The following is an 18,955-nucleotide window of genomic DNA, read 5'->3' on the forward strand; positions in this document are numbered from 1 at the left end:
AAACTTGGAGTAGGTTACATGTAATTCCTCAGAATCACGATGGAAGGTCTTTAGTGTTGGGACTACATTTTTAATATACAGTATAGAAATAATTGTACACACACATTTCATTTCTAGTCAAATTATTCTATAAAATAATCTCTATAGGCAAATTAGGTGAGTGTGTAATATTGCCAGCACTTAAGACACATAATATAGCATTTGGGATGGAATTTTAAAGGGTAATTAATTATTAATAAATGTAATATTCCCATGATTAATAGCATCAGATGTATTGACAGTTTCTAATTATTTTCTAGGCTTTTATAAATAACTTCCAAGCTGCTAAGGAAGCTATTACTGAAGCAACTGTTCAAGCAGCAGAGAAAGCAGCTACAGGTGTAAAAGAATTGGCACAACGGAGTTCCCGAATGGCACTGGATATTAATATTAAAGCACCTGTAATCATAGTACCACAGTCAGCAGACTCTACTAATGTCCTTGTTGCTGATTTCGGTCTAATTACCGTAAAGAATCAGTTCTCTGTTAAAACAAAGGCACAGTGTAGCCTTCCACCTGTTATTGACTCTATGACAGTGAAGCTGAGTGAACTAAAACTATACAGGTAACCTAATATGTATGTATGGTTTTTTTAAAGTCAATTTAATTCTCCTGAAATACCTCATATTGACAATTCTGCAAAGCAAAGTGCTTTTATCTAAAGAAAAGGTTTATGCTTATCACTTACATAGCATCATTAATGTACATGACACTCTACAAATAAATCACAAACAGAAATGTTGTTTAAGGAAAATATCCACCTACACCAGCAGTTCTCAGCAGCCACATGCAACCCAATTAGTACACAGATGTGTCCCAGCTCACCTGTGTGCTCAATGCTGGCCTGTGTAGCGAAGTCCAGGTTCCAGCTGCCTGGTGTGGTGGGGTGCGGGCTGCACCACTGCCCAGCGTGGCAGGGTTGGGGTCTGGTTGGGGCTGCTGGCCTGCCCCACGGGGTCAGAGGTCCGAGGAAGCCATGAGGTAGGGGTCCGGGACGTGTTGGGTTGCCCCCTCATGGCAAGGGTCCAAGGCGGGCAGCCCACTGGCCCCATGCAGCAGGGGTCGGGGTCTGGGCTGCCGCTACCCTGCCACTCAGCTCCTGCAGCCCAGGTAACACATTGTGGGCCGCATATGCAGCCCACAATGATAAATAAGTTGAGAACCACTGACCTACACAAACCCTTCAATAGAAGGAAATATCCAGTTAGGATATCCTTGTTTAGTATACCTTAATCCTCACACAGAATTCACTGCTTACAGGGACAGGTTCTATTCCTCTGTATATAGAAACTATTCAAAAGGGTAAGGCAAATGTAAAAATGTTTCATAGTTGTGTTCTTCAAATTATGAAGTGAAGGATATTGAGTTATGAGCATAATTTTATTTCTGTCCACAGAACACATTTTGAGAGAGGTTCATTACAAAGTGAAATACAGCTGCTGCAGCCACTAAATTTGGAAGTTATTGTTGAACGTAATTTAGCTGCTGCCTGGTATAGTGAAGTGCCTGATATTAAAATACTTGGACGACTTAAGCCTATGAATGTAAGTGTCCCGTACTGGCAATGACTCAAAAATATTTGTGGGAAGCTAATGAATTTTACTGACCACAAAAGCAAAACTTCTTGACTTGGTTATAATTTGATTCAGAGAGGTATAGGTGGAGTGGATTTTCACTGATAGGGGCTGAAAAAGAAGGGGGCCGGGGTGATAAGTGAGAGCTTTACAATGGCTTTTTCTAGCACTGGACTAGGATAATGTGAAATGCAGGCAGACATCATTTCTCCTTTATTGTTGTAATAATGTAGCTCACTCCTGACCTGCAATATCCTTGATTTACCTGTGTATTGGGTATTTTGTACACCCTTTCAGGTATAGTTTGAAACAAGTTCATCTATTCTTTTTCAGAACCTATTCATGTGGGTTTGAACCTATGTTAATTAAAAATCAGGATCGAAAAAATGTGTGTTTTCCACAGTGTACTCTCATTAAGACTATATGGGAAAGGTTTGTGTTCTACATTTGTACAAATACATTGGTTTGCCAGGCTTAGAAATGAGACTAATGACTTCATGTTGGAAAGTATTATGTGACCAGCCCCATGTGACAACTTTCAACAAATATGATTCACGCTCTAAATGCATCTGCTAACAGGTGTATACCCACATACAGCAAAATAGTTTATACCCAGTTACCTAGCTTTTAATTAAAAGTTTGCATAGCTGAACTAAATAATATGTAAACCATTGCTAGTGTGCATATACAGGCTGAAATTCTAGCCAAAGCTAATTTTAAGTACATAGAAAGCTTTATACAAATGTTGTTCATGGTTCTAGTCTTCTGAGCAAAGACAAATGTGCTAATTTGTGTTATTGGGATATAGCAGCATAAAGAGTTGTTACCAACTCATAAATAAATCTCCTACTTTGTTAGTAAATACTTTTCTTTTGAGAACAAATTTTGGAGAGGGGAATGTTTGAGAAATGGACTGCAAGGGAGTGAGAAATTTTGCCTTTTAGTTGCCATATGTTTTTTTAAAAGTGAGTGATACTGATATATTCAGAGTAAAATAAGGTTTGTTCTTCAAAGTTAGCCTTTTTTTAAAATTATTTTTAAGCTCATTCTCAGTCAGGAAGACTTAACCACTATATTGAGGACATTGAATGAAAATTTAGGGGACAGTTCTGGTGCTCCACCTCCTTTACCAGAACCTAAAGATACAAGTAGCACGTGCAGCGATGCCCTCAGTACTTCCCAGCGTTCTGCAGGTATGTTATTTAAACTTAAGCAACAATCCGGAAGCATTATATGCTATTATCAGGTTCACTCTTCCAGTGGATTTACAAGGATGTCTCCTTTAGCTGTGTTTAAATTGTATGTTTGTATACCATAGCCTTGTTTAAAGTTTATCTGGATATATTAAGAATGAATTAAAATGGATGTAGGGTTAGAAAAAAGACAAATAACCTTCTGTGGTAGATCTTGTGAGATTAGAGCGTTTTACTATAAAAGTTATATAGTGTCCAGTTGTATTGACATTTTAAGAATCTGCATAAGACATTCAATTATCTGTCAGTTAGGGTCGGTACTAATCATAGAATCATAGAATATCACAGTTGGAAGGGACCTCAGGGAGATCAAGAGTACTTTGCTTTTTGGTATCAGTTATTTCCCTCTATTTATCATAATCTTTTCTTTCTATTACTACGTTAAAACTGTTTATCCCTCAGAATCACAGTATAGCAGGATCACTGTGCAATACAGTGTATGGACATGCAATAATAAAGTTATTCTCCGGAAAAACATACAGTCTAAATAGGTAGGGCAGACAAAAGCACAAAGTAAAAAAGATAGGCCCTGTTAATTACCCTCATCTAGCACCCCCTTCTTCCCCGCCCATATATAAGATTATATAAACCTCCTGATGCATGGCACGTAATCCTAAATAGTAGGAATTAAACATGTGTGTTTTTCCTTGTTGTGGAATTATGATAGTTAGAATGTTGTTTTTATGTAATTTTTAGTTTAAAATAAGACTTTGTCATACAGAAGAATGGATTTAGTAAAGTCAGATTATTTTTGGGGTGAAATGAGGAGGATGCAGTCATACGAGGAGTGCTATGCATTAAGGAATGTGTAATTTTCTGTTTTGCTGTCAGTTTTAGTGCTAATGCATCTTTCATTTTTAAAAGGAATAACTATGGTAACAACCGCTGTGGTGGAATTGCGTTCACCTGTTAAAGTTAAAACAACTCTAAAACTGGACTTTCTATTCGACTCTCTCACTTTGGTATTGTATAGTCCAAATTCTAAACAGGTAAACAAAACTTCATGTTATCAAAGAAAACAAATCTGTCATCTTACTGAAAATGCTGGCAACTCTGAACAGGAATATGTTGTAAATTAGAGGATATTACACAGGAATAGCTCAAGGGCAGTAGTTACGAACTGTAGTCACAGATTTAGTATACGTGCCATGAGATTATCTTCAACCAGCGACATCACTTCATGATACTACAGAAAACGGAATAGGGAAACTCAGTAGCTCTGAAGCTTATTGTGTGATTTGACTCTCATTTTCCAGGAAATTTAACCTTGGATAAAACAAAGTGTGAAACTACAGATGGATTTGCTTTGTTTTTGATGAAATTGTGGAGGTGGGTTGAAAATTGGGGTTGTAATATGACGCTAGCTTCAATCTTAATGTGGATTCAAAATCATCATACTTGTCATCTAATCTCCACTTAGAAGGTTTAATTGGGTGTGTTTTCCTGGGAGTTTCTGCTTACATTTTGTCATGCGTTTAACTCTTGATAAGTTAACCAGTCCTGTCCCTATCCTTTTAGAACAGAGGTTCTCAAACTGTGGTCCGCGAGCTCCATTCAGGTGGTCCACAGATAGCTCCCTCTAAGGTGTGCACCTGGGCAGCCGCATATGAAAGAATGAAGGGCCACCCACCTAATTAGTGGAACTGTGGCTCCACTAATTAGATGCCTGGACCCTGGAGAAGACTCACATGTAAGGTGAGGTGATGGCCTTGGAGGGATTAGGCAGTAGGTGGGAGGGGACAGTGAGGTGAGAAGAGGGGGTGGGGGGAATTTGGGACATGCAGGGCTGCGGTTGCCAGAGAAAGAGGCAACTTTTCCCAGCTCCGTGGCTGCTGCTGGCAGGGAGATACCCCCCCTTCTTCCCAGCCCCAGCTTGGGTGCTGTTGCGGCGGGGGAGAGAGGGAGAGACCCCCGGCTCCTTCCCACCTTGGGAACTGCCGTAGCAGGGGAGAGAGGGCACATCCATCGCATTAGAAAAGTAAGACTACTGATATTAAAATATGAGTTGTGTGCTTTTATTTGTAGAAAAAAAATGTTTACTATTAAGGGTTTTTTATATAGCGCTTTTATTTAGAGTACTTTACAATAGTTATCCAAACAACATTTGGAAAGATCATTAAGTGGTCCGCTGAGACCCACAGCAATTTTCAAGTGGTCCGCGAAGGTCTGCGGGGAAAAAAAAAACTTTGAGAACCACTGTTTTATAACACAGTCATGTACCTTAACCAACAACAGAGAAATTTGCAAGTTAGTCTCTGTCATTAGACAATAGAGGCTCTGGTTTTACCAGGTTTCATATTTTCTCTTCAGAAACTTGGGTTAGCAATTTTGATAACTGTTGCAGACTATCCTTCTAACACTATCTGGTTGCTACTGGGAACAGTACTAAACAGTAGCATAGGAGAATTATAGAAGATTAGGATTGGAAGAGACCTCAGGAGGTCATCTAGTCCAACCCCCTGCTCAAAGCAGGACCAACACCAACTAAATCATCCCAGCCAGGGCTTTGTCAAGCCGGGCCTTAAAAACCTCTAAGGATGGAGATTCCACCACCTCCCTAGGTAACCCATTCCAGTGCTTCACCACCCTCATAGTGAAATAGTTTTTCCTAATATCCAACCTAGACCTCCCCCACTGCAACTTGAGACCTTTGCTCCTTGTTCTGTCATCTGCCACCACTGAGAACATCTTCTTTAGAATACCCCTTCAGGTAGTTGAAGGTTGCTGTCAAATCCCCCCTCACTCTTCTCTTCTGCAGACTAAACAATCCCAGTTCCCTCAGCCTCTCCTTGTCAGTCATGTGCCCCAGCCCCCTAGTCATTTTTGTTGCCCTCCACTGGACTCTCCAAGTTGTCTACATCCTGTCTGTAGTGGGGGCCCAAAACTGGATGTAGTGCTCCAGATGTGGCCTCACCAGTGCTGAATAGAGGGGAATAATCACTTCCCTCAATCTGCTGGCAATGCTCCTACTAAAACAGCCCAATATGCCGTTATCCTTCTTGGCAACAAGGGCACACTGCTGATTCTCATCCATCTTCTGATCCACTGTAATCCCCAGGTCCTTTTCTGCAGAACTGCTCCTTAGCCAGTCAGTCCCCAACCTATAGTGGTGCATGGGATTCTTCTGTCCTAAGTGCAGGACTCTGCACTTGTCCTTGTTGAACCTCATCAGATTTCTTTTGGCCCAATCCTCCAATTTGTCTAGGTCACTCTGGACCCTGTCCCTACCCTCTAGTGTATCTACCTCTACCCCCAGCTTGGTGTCATCTGCAAACTTGCTGAGAGTGCAATCCCTCCCATCATTCAGCTTATTAATAAAGATGTTGAACAAAACCGACCCCAAGACCTACCCCTTGATACCGGCTGCCAACTAGACATTGAGCTCTTGATCACTACCCATTGAGCCTGACAATCTAGCAAGCTTTCTATCCACCTTATAGTCCATTCATCCAGTCCATACTTTTTTAACTTGCTGGTAAGAATACTGTGGGAGACCGTATCAAAAGCTTTGCTAAAGTCAGTATGTATCACGTCCACCACTTTCCTCATATCCACAGAGCCACTTGTTTCATCATAGAAGGCAATCAGGTTGGTCAGGCAAGACTTGCTCCAGTGGGAGTCCCCAGTGGGATGAGAGCTGGAAAACCTGGTTCCTACATCTTTCTCCATGCAGTCCATGGTGTTGTTTGGAAAGGCAAAGTGGCTGGATTGCGCTGCACTCCAGCTGTGTCCAATGTGTGGTCTATAGAAGACTGTTTCCAGCTGGTGCAAATTAGAGCAGCCCCCAACCCTCAGCTGCTCTATTCTGAGCTTAGCCAGAGGATCACGGAGCTTTAACTAGTTGTTGATTCTCAGACCACAGCTACACTGCGGGATAACTATAGCACCAAAGCTATGAGAGCATAACCCCAGGGGGTAGACATGGTCTGCGCAATAGAAGTGATTTTTCCTTTGCTGTAGGAACACCACCTTCCTGAGTAGCTATAACTGTGTAGATGGAAGCATTCTTCCATTGACTTAGCTATATCTACATTGGGAGTTGGGTCAGCATAGCTATGGTCAAGGATGTGAATTTTTCACAACCCTGAGTGCCACAGCTATGTTGACCTAAATTGTAAGTGTAGGCCAGGCCTCAGCTTCTCCTCTTCTTCCTATCCTCTTGGTGGCTGTGTGGAAATGGAAAGGTAAAAGTTTTAAAATGCACTCTAGTCAAAATTAATAAAATGAGTTTAAATTTGTTTTAAGTTTTAAAAGTTTTAAAAGTTTTAAGTTTTAAGTAACTGATGACTTGAAACCTAGTCAAAGTGATGCTTTAAAAAAATCTGCTTTTTTGTGTAAATTGGCATGCCCTTCTGTCAGTGGTGCACATCAATGGCACCTGCTTATTGTAATGCACTAATGGTAATACTTAGCCTTTGTGGAGCTATCTCTGTATATCTAATTGATTTAATGGTAGTACAGTGTTTTGATTTAACGATACATTTCCTTTTTTAATCTTACATTTAATATGATTATAATTAAAACTGTTGCTAGTCAGATTGAGTCAAACCATGCTTCAAGTATAATAGTTGTGAACAAATCTAGAAAAATGCTATCTCTTTTTTATTTTGTTTAAGTTATGTTTCCTTTTTAAAACAGGTTTCTGCTTTGGATCAGAGAGATGATCTTTTGAAACTTGCAGAGTTTAAATTGGTCTTGATATCAGCTGCTGTCAAAATGTTATCAGATGGTTCAATGAATGCTTCTGTCAAGTTAGCAAACTGCACATTAGATGATAAACGACTGACAGTCCAGAAGACAACTCCAAGGTGTTAATTTTGCATAAAAGATTAAATTGTTGTTCATCAGTGGTTGTTGGCTAGTCCTAAGGCTGCTAACACTACCTACAAGTTGCCATTTGAGTTTGTTAAATTACCTGTCTTACAAATACAGTTTGGAAAGTAACTAAAATTTGTGTGTATGCACAGATTGGGTTATATATTCTGCATGCTACTTGCTCTTTCTTACAGATATTACTTGGGGCCTATTGATATTGGTGGGATAATACTAATAGTATTCAAGTTGGAAAAATTGTCGTCTTTTACAAGACAATAGATAAGATATACGGAGAGAATTGTGCCTATATATGTCAGTAGGAAATTTTTTTTTTCAGTGCAGCAATAAAAAACATATATATATATATAGCTATATATCACTTAAGTGAACATTAAAATGCAGCTGAAAGAGGACATACTCAGTAATTCATCTGCAGGTTTCATCATGGTTTCTCTGGTGTCTCGATTATTATATTTTTAGATACTATTAAAAGGTTTTGAAACATGAAACACTTCATTTAAAATGGTCACAATGAAACCCCTTAAGATTTGTACATTAGCACAGTTTTAATATTGGTCATTAGCACAGTTTTAATATTTCAAGTGTTACCTTGATGTGTGAGTGTTTACCTTTTCAAGTAATTGGTCTGTTAGGCATCCATCACTATAGCATGAATACTGTGCCTAACATTGGATGAAGTATGTTAGTGAACAGTAACACATACTATTATGGTTTTATTAGTTGGTAGCATATGTAACATTAGTGTCAGTTTAGTTTACAACCTACACAATCTTATGTAATACATAACATAGAACTTTGATTGTTTGAATACTATTAGATTTTATGAACTATTCATATTTACAAAATATATAGTATTAAAGTCATGGGAGAACATAGGAGCATTGAACTTTGTCATATTCTGAATGCTATATTAACAAATTCACAAAGCCACTGTTCTGGAATTAAGGCTGTTGCAGTGGCCATCAAGGATATCTATGTTCTTTAGCCTCTAGCAACAAGGAGGCTAAGTTAACTATTCTGTTTATTTCATGTTTCACCTCTGTAACTTTCTTCTATCATTTTTGAATAGTAAAGTGAGGTCCTACTCGGAAAGCTGCAAATGACACCTGGTGCTCAATGTTGTATTTTAGTTATAAATTGAGAACCATTAGGCTATAAGTATAAAGTTGAATTTTTCTATCTGTTGTTCCTGCAGAGCAGAGTTTTCCTTTTCATGCATCATCAGCATTAATAAAGATCATTTGGAACAAATTTTACTCTTTTACACCTGTGCAGCACCAATATCTTCAAAATATGCCCACAATGACAGCTGTGTGTATCCATTGCTACTTATGGATTTGAACAGATATAACTAATTAGAATTTAGATAGTTCTGCTAATGTATCAGAAAGAATGGACTCCAGCACACTCTTAGTTTATTGCCTTTTCATTGCCAACAAGAACACAGCAGTAAAAACTTAGTCACCAAAGCTAGTATTTATGATTGACTGTCCAAGAAGAGCAGATTTGCTGAGTAAGAAAGTGCACTTTCTTAAAGTTGCTTTTTAGAGTTGTGTGTTATTTTAACATCATTTTTTGGTTAATGCTTATATTGGTGGGTTTTCTAATTTTTTTAAAAAGTGGTCCTTTTTTTTTTTTTAAAAAAGGAACTTCTGCTAATGTCATATTCTAGACAGAATGAGAACTCTCCTTGAGTATGAGAATGAATTGTTCATGTTAGAGGCCTGGTCTGCTTTTGAAAGTGTCTTATTGTACACTGTCTTAATTGTCTTTCAGAATGGTGGAAATGAAACATGGATCTGAAAAGAAGGACATGGTGGATATAAGCTACAAGCAGGGGAGAGATGGCACTGTCCTGGAAGCAATTGTTCAAGACATATATCTCTGTGCAAGCATGGAATTTCTACTTACTGTTGCAGATATATTCTTAAAGGCTAGTGCAGAAAGTGCTGCTGCACAGAGGAATATCAAGCAAACTTTAGCTGTAAAGGAGCAAGGTTGGTAACCTTTTATTATATATAGGTTTCTAACTTTAGCATAGAACCATAATACTAAGTATAGGCTGCTTCCAGGTTTGGCTCCCATGTCTTAAAAAGTCTCCCTTCTTCACTGTGTCAAACAACCTCAGTCTTACAATTCAGTTCCAGTCTAACAACTTATTTTTCTGCTAGTCTTCCATGGTTGAGTATTCTCTTGTGTATGATTACCAGACACATGCCAACTACCATCAGTGGATATGTTTTTTCTTTATCTCTGTTAGTTGAAATAGACTTTTACTGACGATTCAAATGTAATCCTTCCAAGCATACTTTAAGTGACTTTTTACTCAACAACAAATGGAAATACAGTATATATGTAAACATAGATATCAGTATAGTTATAGTAATTTCTTGGTGTGTTCAAACAATAGGTTTAACTTAAAAAAAATTTTTTTTTCAGCACCTATGCAACCGGTTTCTTCAATGGAAATGAACATTACTGTTAAAAATCCAGAGATCGTGTTTGTGGCTGATTTAACAAGAAGTGATGCTCCTGCATTGGTGGTTACGACGCAGTGTGAGATCATTATTAAGAACAGCCCTCAAATGTATAAAATGACAGCTGCTGTTAAAGATATACAAATGAAAGCCTGCCCCTTTCTTGCAGAAAAGAGAAAAGGGAACATCACTACAGTGAGTCTTCCTTTTAAATATAATCTGAGTATCTGCAAATTACAATATAATTGATGTTGTAAATCCTTTTCTTTGACTAATATATATAAAATAACTAATCTGAGTTTGTGGATTTAATGTTTAAAATGTTGGTGAAAAATTATTCTTGAGTGAATAGCCATCTGGCAGTCTCAGGCTATGCTACAACATTTTATACTGTTAGTATGTTTGTTTTCTCTGAGTTAGTGGAGGGATCACAAACCCTCTGGGTTAGTTTTAAATGTTTTTCAGAAGTACAGCTGCTAGTGTTTACTGTTAAGATTTTTTTTTGAGAGTGGCTGTCCTTTGTTTTTCTACAGCGTTCGTGATTGTATGATTCCAATTTGTGGCTTTTGGGGTTTTTTCATAACTAAAAATTGTGAGTCTAAGGGAAGAAAATCTTATAGTTCCCATATAATTTAAGCATATAGATAACATGTTTCTGGGAATGCACTATTAACACTGTCTCAGCTTTCAAGGCTTTTTGATTAATTTAGAACATTTTTGGTGTGTGAATTTTTCTGAGACGCCACAGTGTGAGGAAAAGGGAAGTCATTCTCCATTTTTTTTCCAATGAGAATATAGACTGCCAGTGGTACAATTTAAATATCTTCTTTGTGTTAAGATTCACAGATGTTTTACAATGGCACTTCGGCCTGCTTGCAGCTTGGAGACAGAACCAGGCCTGTCAGTGATTGGGAACAAGGGAATGTTCTCCCCCTGAAGATCTGTTCATTTTTTTTTTCTTCCTCTGCAGAAGTTAGTGGCTCAGCCAGCCCTCCTAACTGCAGAGCTTTTCTGAGGGAAATTCCAAATTTTGTATCAAATGTTTAAATTAATATTTAGGCTCAGTAATGTATGTCTAATTCCCAGGCAGGTGGCATGCTGCATTTGCCTTTTGGAGAGGTATTTGCATTGGTTCCACTCCCTCTTTGAGGTATTTGCAGTAGCTGGTACCTTTTCAGGTTTCAGGGTGTGAGCTAGGACAAGAAAAGCCAGAGACAAAAGGAGAGGCCTGTGTCTCCTGCTTCCCACTCTCCCTCTAGATTGTTTTGTGGAGGAGCTAGACTGGCTCTGTAGGCAGAGTGCAGTTTCCTTCACAGTCCAAAGGGCAGCATACCAGATTGGGAGGGGACGGATTATGCCGGAGTCCCTGTGGCCCACATAATCAGTGATGCCTCCAACTGAGGAGCTCAGCTGCCACCTCCACTTCCCCACAGGTCCCAGACTGAGAGCACTGGATACAGCATGGATGCTGCCAGCTCCAGAGAGTGTCATAAGAAGCCTTCAGGCCCAGCTTCCTCCTCCTACTGCCACCTCTATAATAGCCTCCTCAAGAATCCCTACTCATATCCTGGACTGAGACCTTCAGGAGAAACACAGACCTGTCTGGTCCATATACATCCCATGCAGTAGAGAGGCGTATTGCTTCTTGGGAACCCATCTTTGAGCCTCAGGCTTCTACCTTCCTTGAGAGAGCCAAAAGGGGCCCGTATATGGGAGGAGAGACAAATAAACCCAACCTCCTTCAGTATGTCTACATTGCAAAATAAAACCCATAGCAGCAAGTCTGATCCCTTGTCTGTAGACTCTAGTTTGCTGGGCTCGTGCTGTGGCACTAAAAATAGAATTGTAGATTCCCGTTTAGGCTGGATCTATGGATCTGAATCCTGGCAAGGGGGTGGGTCTCACAGCCTGAGTTCCACCCCTAGCTGAAACATCTACAAATTTATTTTAGCACCATGGCATGAGTCTGAGTCTGAAGACCTGGGGTCTAAGTCTCACAGCTGCATTTGTGTGTGTGTGCAGTTTAGACATATCTTTTGAGAACAAGGGAAATAACTAGCCATTTGAAATATTTTGGCGCAATCTCTGAGCCCAATTTCAATTCCTGCTGAAGCAAGATTCTTCTTTGAGTGGTTGCAGATGCTCGCCCAATGCACCAAAGGCGAAGCAGTAACCGTTGGGTGAGCGCTTGTGCCCTCTAGCGCTTCCTGTGGCTATGTAAAGGCTGTGCTACCCCTGAACTGCTTCAGTTCCACCCGCATCTTGAGTCAGAGCATTCAGTATGGTGTCTCATTTCACGTTCTTTATCACAGTGTTTGTGCTTTTTTTCCCCTGTAAATAGGTAAGTTTAGTAATACCTTAGGGTTTAGTTTAGATTAGTTTAGTTAGTAACATTTTAGCCCAAGCTGATGCATTTTCTGGGTTTTAAACATTTAACCATCATGTGAGGTTGCTAGCCCTACTAGTGACCCCCCACATCTGAAGTTTATTGTGCCTTGGAGAAGGGCGTATTAAGGAAGGGTGCTCCATCCGTAAGTTGTTTAAGAGAAGGTGACGAGGAACTTGCATTTGAAGACACACCTTATGGAGAAGGGGCCTGCTTAGGGACCACCAGAAATTCAGACCCTCCAGAGAGTGCCTGAGCCGATACAGATGGGAACTTCACATTCGATCTCCTTTCCTTCTCCCAGAAGGAAGAGGGATCGTTTCCCTTCCCACAGAACAGACTAGGTCTGCTCCAGAGTTTTAAGAGATTCCTCCTCCTTGTTTAACAGGAGTGCAGACTGGCACTGAGAGTCTTCCAGTATGTGGTATAGAACTGGTCTGTCCTGCTATCTAGTACAGATGCCTCATGAATTGACAGTATGACTCCATACTGTCAATTCTGGTACTGCCCCGGGGATTTCTGTTTCATCTGGTACCAACAACTGTGGTCTCCAAATCATCAATGAATCAGGCACCAGTATATTTGTTGTGGCGTATCAGGAACAGACAGGCATTTACTCAAGGACACTAGACAATGGTGGCTTTGTCTTTTGTATCCTTGGCACCTCTTGGCTTGATGGCTGACTTGTCCACACCACCTCAGACCCAGGGCCCTGGGGTACAGTCAGCTTCCTGATTGGTGCTGGAGGACTGCCAGCGCAAATGCTGTCTTTGATACCAACAACAATTCCAACAGAGTCTACATCTTTAGTTCCAATGCCTTCTTTGGTACCGAGTATGAGTATGATGCCTTTACTGGTACTCAAAGTGTCTTCGACTGTACCATCATCAGAGCTAATGAGGCCAGCATGTTGGACTGTGGATGGTGCAGGTTGTTGATTGGCTTCACCTGAAGTGGCTCCTCCATTACTGCCAGACTACTTGGAAGGGTCTTCAGGTTCAAGTGTGGAAATATCTCCTTCACCTTCACGGTACTGTTCTTGGAAATTGTCAGGACCTCAGGCAACAGTATCGGCGATGGGATCATTACGACTCCCGTAATAGGGATGAAGCTTCCTGGCCTAGCTTCTACTGGCCACCAATGCTATGCCTCTCTGCAGAGTAGCCTCTTTGAAATCCCTGGGATGTAGCAAGGTCTCAATCATCTGCTCATTCTAGGGCTAGATTAACTGTTCCTTTGGTGGTCTCTCTGCCTAGGTCACCTATGCTATAGCCACAGATCAAGGGGGTTCCCTCTAACCAGGTACAACTTAATCCCTTGGTACAGTCAAATGTATTACCATAAGAGAGTCCAGTAGTTCTGCTTCCCTCTTCTTCCTCTTCATCAGACGATCCTATACTGCCTGTGTTCTCTTCTACAGTACCAGAGGATTTAAAATCATATCAGGACCTTTCGAGACAAACAGCATTGTCATTATTGGGTGTTCAGGCTGGGTGTGTTCAGGAGGACACCTCTAAGTTAGTGATGTTCTTCAGTTCTCAGTTCCTGGGAGACTTGCTTTCCCTCTAAGTGAAGCAGTATTGGAGCCTGAAAAATCTGCGTGCAATACCCCTAGCATCTATAACACCCAGAGCTAAACATAGCAACAAGAGTTATGTTTCCATGCAAGGTTTTGGGTGTCTTTTCTCGCATCACCTCATAGTACATAAGAACATACAAATGGCCATAGTGGGTCAGACCAAAGGTCCATCTAGCCCAATATCCTGTCTTTCAGCGGTGGCCAATGCCAGGTGCCTCAGAGGAAATGAACAGAACAGGTAATCATCAAGTTCCCTGAGTCTGCCTGCAGCAAATGAGACCAGCAGATCATAAAGGACTTACTGTTCGTCATTTTTTGTTTTCTGAGAAAACTGACAAGACTTTACATGTTTTAAGGACTTATGAGCTACTGTATAGTCATTTATCAGAGGGGTAGCCGTGTTAGTCTGGTTCTGTAAAAGCAGCAAAGAATCCTGTGGCACCTTATAGACTAACAGACGTTTTGCAGCATGAGCTTTCGTGGGTGAATACCCACATCTTCGGATGCAAGTAGTGGAAATTTCCAGGGGCAGATATATATAAGCAAGAAGCAAGTTAGAGATAACGAGGTTAGATCAATCAGGGAGGATAAGGCCCTGTTCTAGCAGTTGAGGTGTGGAAACCAAGGGAGGAGAAACTGGTTCTGTAATTGGCAAGCCATTCACAGTCTTTGTTTAATCCTGAGCTGATGGTGTCAAATTTGCAGATGAACTGGAGCTCAGCAGTTTCTCTTTGAAGTCTGGTTCTAAAGTTTTTTTGCTGCAGGATGGCCACCTTAAGATCTGCTATTGTGTGGCCAGGGAGGTTGAAGGGTTCTCCTACAGGTTTTTGTATATTGCCATTCCTAATGTCTGATTTGTGTCCATTTATCCTTTTCCTTAGAGACTGTCCAGTTTGGCCGATGTACATAGCAGAGGGGCATTGCTGGCATATGATGGCGTATATTACATTGGTGGACGTGCAGGTGAATGAACCGGTGATGGTGTGGCTGATCTGGTTAGGTCCTGTGATGGTGTCGCTGGTGTAGATATGTGGGCAGAGTTGGCATCGAGGTTTGTTGCATGGATTGGTTCCTGAGCTAGAGTTACTATGGTGCGGTGTGCAGTTGTTGGTGAGAATATGCTTCAGGTTGTCTGTGGGCGAGAACTGGTCTGCCACCCAAGGCCTGTGAAAGTGTGGGATCATTGTCCAGGATGGGTTGTAGATCCCTGATGATGCGTTGGAGGGGTTTTAGCTGGGGACTGTATGTGACGGCCAGTGGAGTCCTGTTGGTTTCTTTCTTGGGTTTGTCTTGCAGTAGTAGGCTTCTGGGTACACATCTGGCTCTGCTGATCTGTTTCCTTATTTCCTCATCTGGGTACTGTAGTCTTGAGAATGCTTGGTGGAGATTTTCTAGGTGTTGGTCTCTGTCTGCGGGGTTAGAGCAGATACGGTTGTGCCTCAGTGCTTGGCTGTAGACAATGGATCTTGTGGTGTGTCCGGGATGAAAGCTGGAGGCATGAAGGTAGGCATAGCGGTCAGTAGGTTTTCGGTATAGGGTGGTGTTAATGTGACCATCACTTATTTGCACCGTGGTGTCTAGGAAGTAGACCTCCCGTGTAGATTGGTCCAGGCTGAGGTTGATGGAAGGGTGGAAGCTGTTGAAATCGTGGTGGAATTAGTCTATAAGGTGCCACAGGATTCTTTGCTGCTTGTATAGTCATTGAGATTTACACTGAGGCCACAGAGTGTCACTTTGAGGGTCACAACAACACCAGCAATATAGCACTCAGCGATATATTTGCCCTCATCCTATCCTGCTAGGCAGCAAGACTTTCCCAGAAGAGGACATAAATCACAGAGAAGATCATCTTCTGGGTCTAGTTTTAGTCTACCATACTTTTATAATGAGAGCAGTATACGAGTTGTGAATGTTTCAACCTTGGCTCCTCAGTTTGGGAACAGGCTGTCTTAATTTTACAGTGCTTGGGGAAGCAATAACTACAGACAGATGGGTGCTGAGCACTGTGGGATCGGGTTATGCAATATTTCTGTCTGTCCTCCCCAACCTGAGCCTTTTCAGGGACCATTCTCATGAGCCGCTGCTTCTTCAGCACTTCCAGGCTTTATGTGCTCTGGGAGCTATGCAGGAGATTCTTCCTTTTCTTCAGGGAAAGGAATTCTACTCTGGTACTTCCTGATCCCCATGTCCAAGGAAGGGTGAGACCTATCTTCGATCTCCCTGATTTCAATAAATACGTCAAGTATTTGAGATTCCACATGGTTACCCTGGCTTACTATTCTTCCTGCATTGAATCACAATGTCTGATTTGTTGCTCTCAGTCTTCAGGATGCCTAGTTCCCTGTGCCAATTTTCCCAGGCCACAGAAAGTTCCTGAGATTCTTTGTTGCCTGCCAACACTATCAGTACATGGTTCTCCCGTTTGTCCCATCATCAGCCCCAGGCATGTTTACCAAATGCATGATGGTGGTAACTGCTTATCTCAGAATGAGGGGAATTCATGTCTTCTCATACCTAAAGTATGGCTAGTGAGAGGTAGATCCGAGGGCCAAATCCTCAGTCGTGTCCAGTTCACGCTGAACCTCTTCAATCGACTGTGGTTGATTTTGAACAAAGCAGTGTCCTGTTGACTACAACTCAAAAAATCAAGCTCATTGGAGCCTTACTACGCTTCATGAATTTGAGGCCTTTTCTCTCATATGAACGATTCCAGGGAATTTATTGCCTTTGTCTGGATCTGCAATCTTATCCTTTGACTGTGGTCCATGCATACCTGAAGTTACTAGGATTTATGGCAACATGCACTTACATGGTTCAGCATGTGAGATTTCGTCTTCATCCTTTTCAGTCATGACTGAAGCTGGTCTATCACCTAAGCTGCCTGTATTCTCTTCAGGGGTAAGCAAAATGGAACAATGTTGCCAGGGTGTTCCCTTTGCGTGTCCTCTGCCAACCAGAAATATAATCACTGTTGCCTCCTTAATAGGTTGGGGAGCACATTTAGGAACATTAAAGGTTTAGGGTTTGTGCTTGGAATGGGAATAATTGTTCTGTATCATTATCTGACATTTACAGTGCGCATGGAACTGTGCCTTCTAGGATCTGATCAAGAGAGCAGTGGTTCACATACTAACCAAGGATACCACCATAATATAGTTTCTTCTTCGAGTGCTGTCCCTGTGGGTGCTCCACTCTAGGTGATGGTGCGTTCCGGTGCTGTCGATCGGAGATTTTCGGTAGTAGTGCCTGGTTGGGGCGCATGCACCCAGATGGTATCTCCCGTCTAGTTGGAATCTTCCTGAGTGCGTGCGCCCCACACCCTCCTCAGTTCCTTCTCTACCGTCCTCGGCTGAAGACGGGACTCGGAGCAGTGCTGCCTTCTCTTCCCTGGTATCTATAGGAAACAGTAACAAAGAACATAGAAATAATTATTAGTTACATCCCAGTTGTTTCCCTTCCTTTAGTATAGTTACATAGTTAGTTACTTAGTTTAAAAAAAAAATCACTTCAGACTTGTCTCTCACTGAGACACTCTCCCCTGCCATTTCTAATTTACAATGCCAGGGGCTTCAGGATTCAAGAGGTGTGTTTTCTGGCACGACTCCATACCAAGGTTGGATGGGCACTCACATTGTGTGAAGTGCCTCGCGGAAGCCTACATCCCCGCAAAGTGCCTCTACTGTATGAGCCTCGAGTCGAGGGCTCGGCACGACAGAGACCTGCGGCTTAAAATGCTTCTCATGGAGAAATCCCCGCAGCCGCTTTCGGAGATGGGGAAAGTTAAACCCACTCCCACATCCTCCCCAGCCAGATCGAAACCGGCTATGGCTCTGCCCCAGTGCCGACAAAGCCGTCGGCACCGCAAGCCTGAGGACTAAAAATAGCTGCAGAGCCGGCTATGGCTCTGCCCCGGTGCCAACAAAGCCGTCGGCACCGCAAGCCTCAGCGCTAAAAATAGCCGCGGAGCCGGCTATGCGCTCTGCCCCGGTGCCAACAAAGCCGTCGGCACCGCAAGCCTCAGGGCGGAAGAAGGAAAAAAAAAAGCCGCGGAGCCGGCTGCGCGCTCTGCCCCGGTGCTGACAAGGATGTCGGCACCGCAAGCCTCAGTGCTAAAAATAGCCGCGGAGCCGGCTATGTGCTCTGCCCCGGTGCCGACAAAGCCATCGGAACCGCAAGCCTCAGGGCGGAAGAAGAAGGAGAAGGAAAAAAAAAAAAAAGCCGCGGCTCCGACCGCGTGCTCTGCCCCGGTGCAAGGAAGGACGTTGGCACCGAGCCTGCCTTCCGCCCCTGCACCAACAGCAGACCCCCTGCAGGGCACCTCCAACCGACCCACTGCACTGCTCACACTTTCACTTTCGCTTCTTAACATGACACACTGCAGTCCCACCACCTGAACTGGCTACCTTCACTGAGCGCGAACCTGATCTACAACAGCAAGCAGAGTTCTTCGCACCTCCTTCTCCTTCCCCACTGGAGCCTTTTTCCACCTCAGGCTAAGGTCCGCAGCCTCCAGCCTCAGTTTCCCTACTTCAAAGAACGAAACAGCCACAATATCAGTCCACCCCGCAAGACGTGAACCTTAAACGCCTTGACGTCTTGTGTCACAAGGTTCACACATCCTCCACTCTACAATTCTGGATCGCAAACTGCCTTGCACTCCTTGCCAGGCATGACTTTGATAACTACAATAAACTTTTGAATTCGCCTCTTACATTCCAGAGAACAGGACAGTGGGCTTTAAATCGATTCTGAGCGAGTGCCAATTGATTTCCAGAACAGCCGTACAAGCCTCTTTAGACACGACAGACACA

At 42.3% G+C, this 18,955-nt stretch overlaps 1 protein-coding gene across 2 annotated transcripts in view; it reads left to right on the plus strand.

The window, feature by feature from the left end:
- The window catches only part of VPS13A (vacuolar protein sorting 13 homolog A), a 302,560-nt gene that overhangs the window by 130,407 nt on the left and 153,198 nt on the right, over positions 1–18,955 (plus strand). For both annotated transcript variants that reach the window (XM_045020500.1, XM_045020501.1), the window contains exons 33-39: positions 300–604; positions 1,436–1,583; positions 2,656–2,806; positions 3,731–3,855; positions 7,505–7,674; positions 9,479–9,699; positions 10,142–10,374. In XM_045020500.1, the coding sequence (XP_044876435.1) occupies positions 300–604; positions 1,436–1,583; positions 2,656–2,806; positions 3,731–3,855; positions 7,505–7,674; positions 9,479–9,699; positions 10,142–10,374 (1,353 nt within the window). The remainder of the gene's footprint in view (positions 1–299; positions 605–1,435; positions 1,584–2,655; positions 2,807–3,730; positions 3,856–7,504; positions 7,675–9,478; positions 9,700–10,141; positions 10,375–18,955) is intronic.

The sequence above is a fragment of the Mauremys mutica genome, chromosome 6 (genome assembly GCF_020497125.1).
Source record: "Mauremys mutica isolate MM-2020 ecotype Southern chromosome 6, ASM2049712v1, whole genome shotgun sequence".
Taxonomy (NCBI): Eukaryota; Metazoa; Chordata; order Testudines; family Geoemydidae; genus Mauremys; species Mauremys mutica.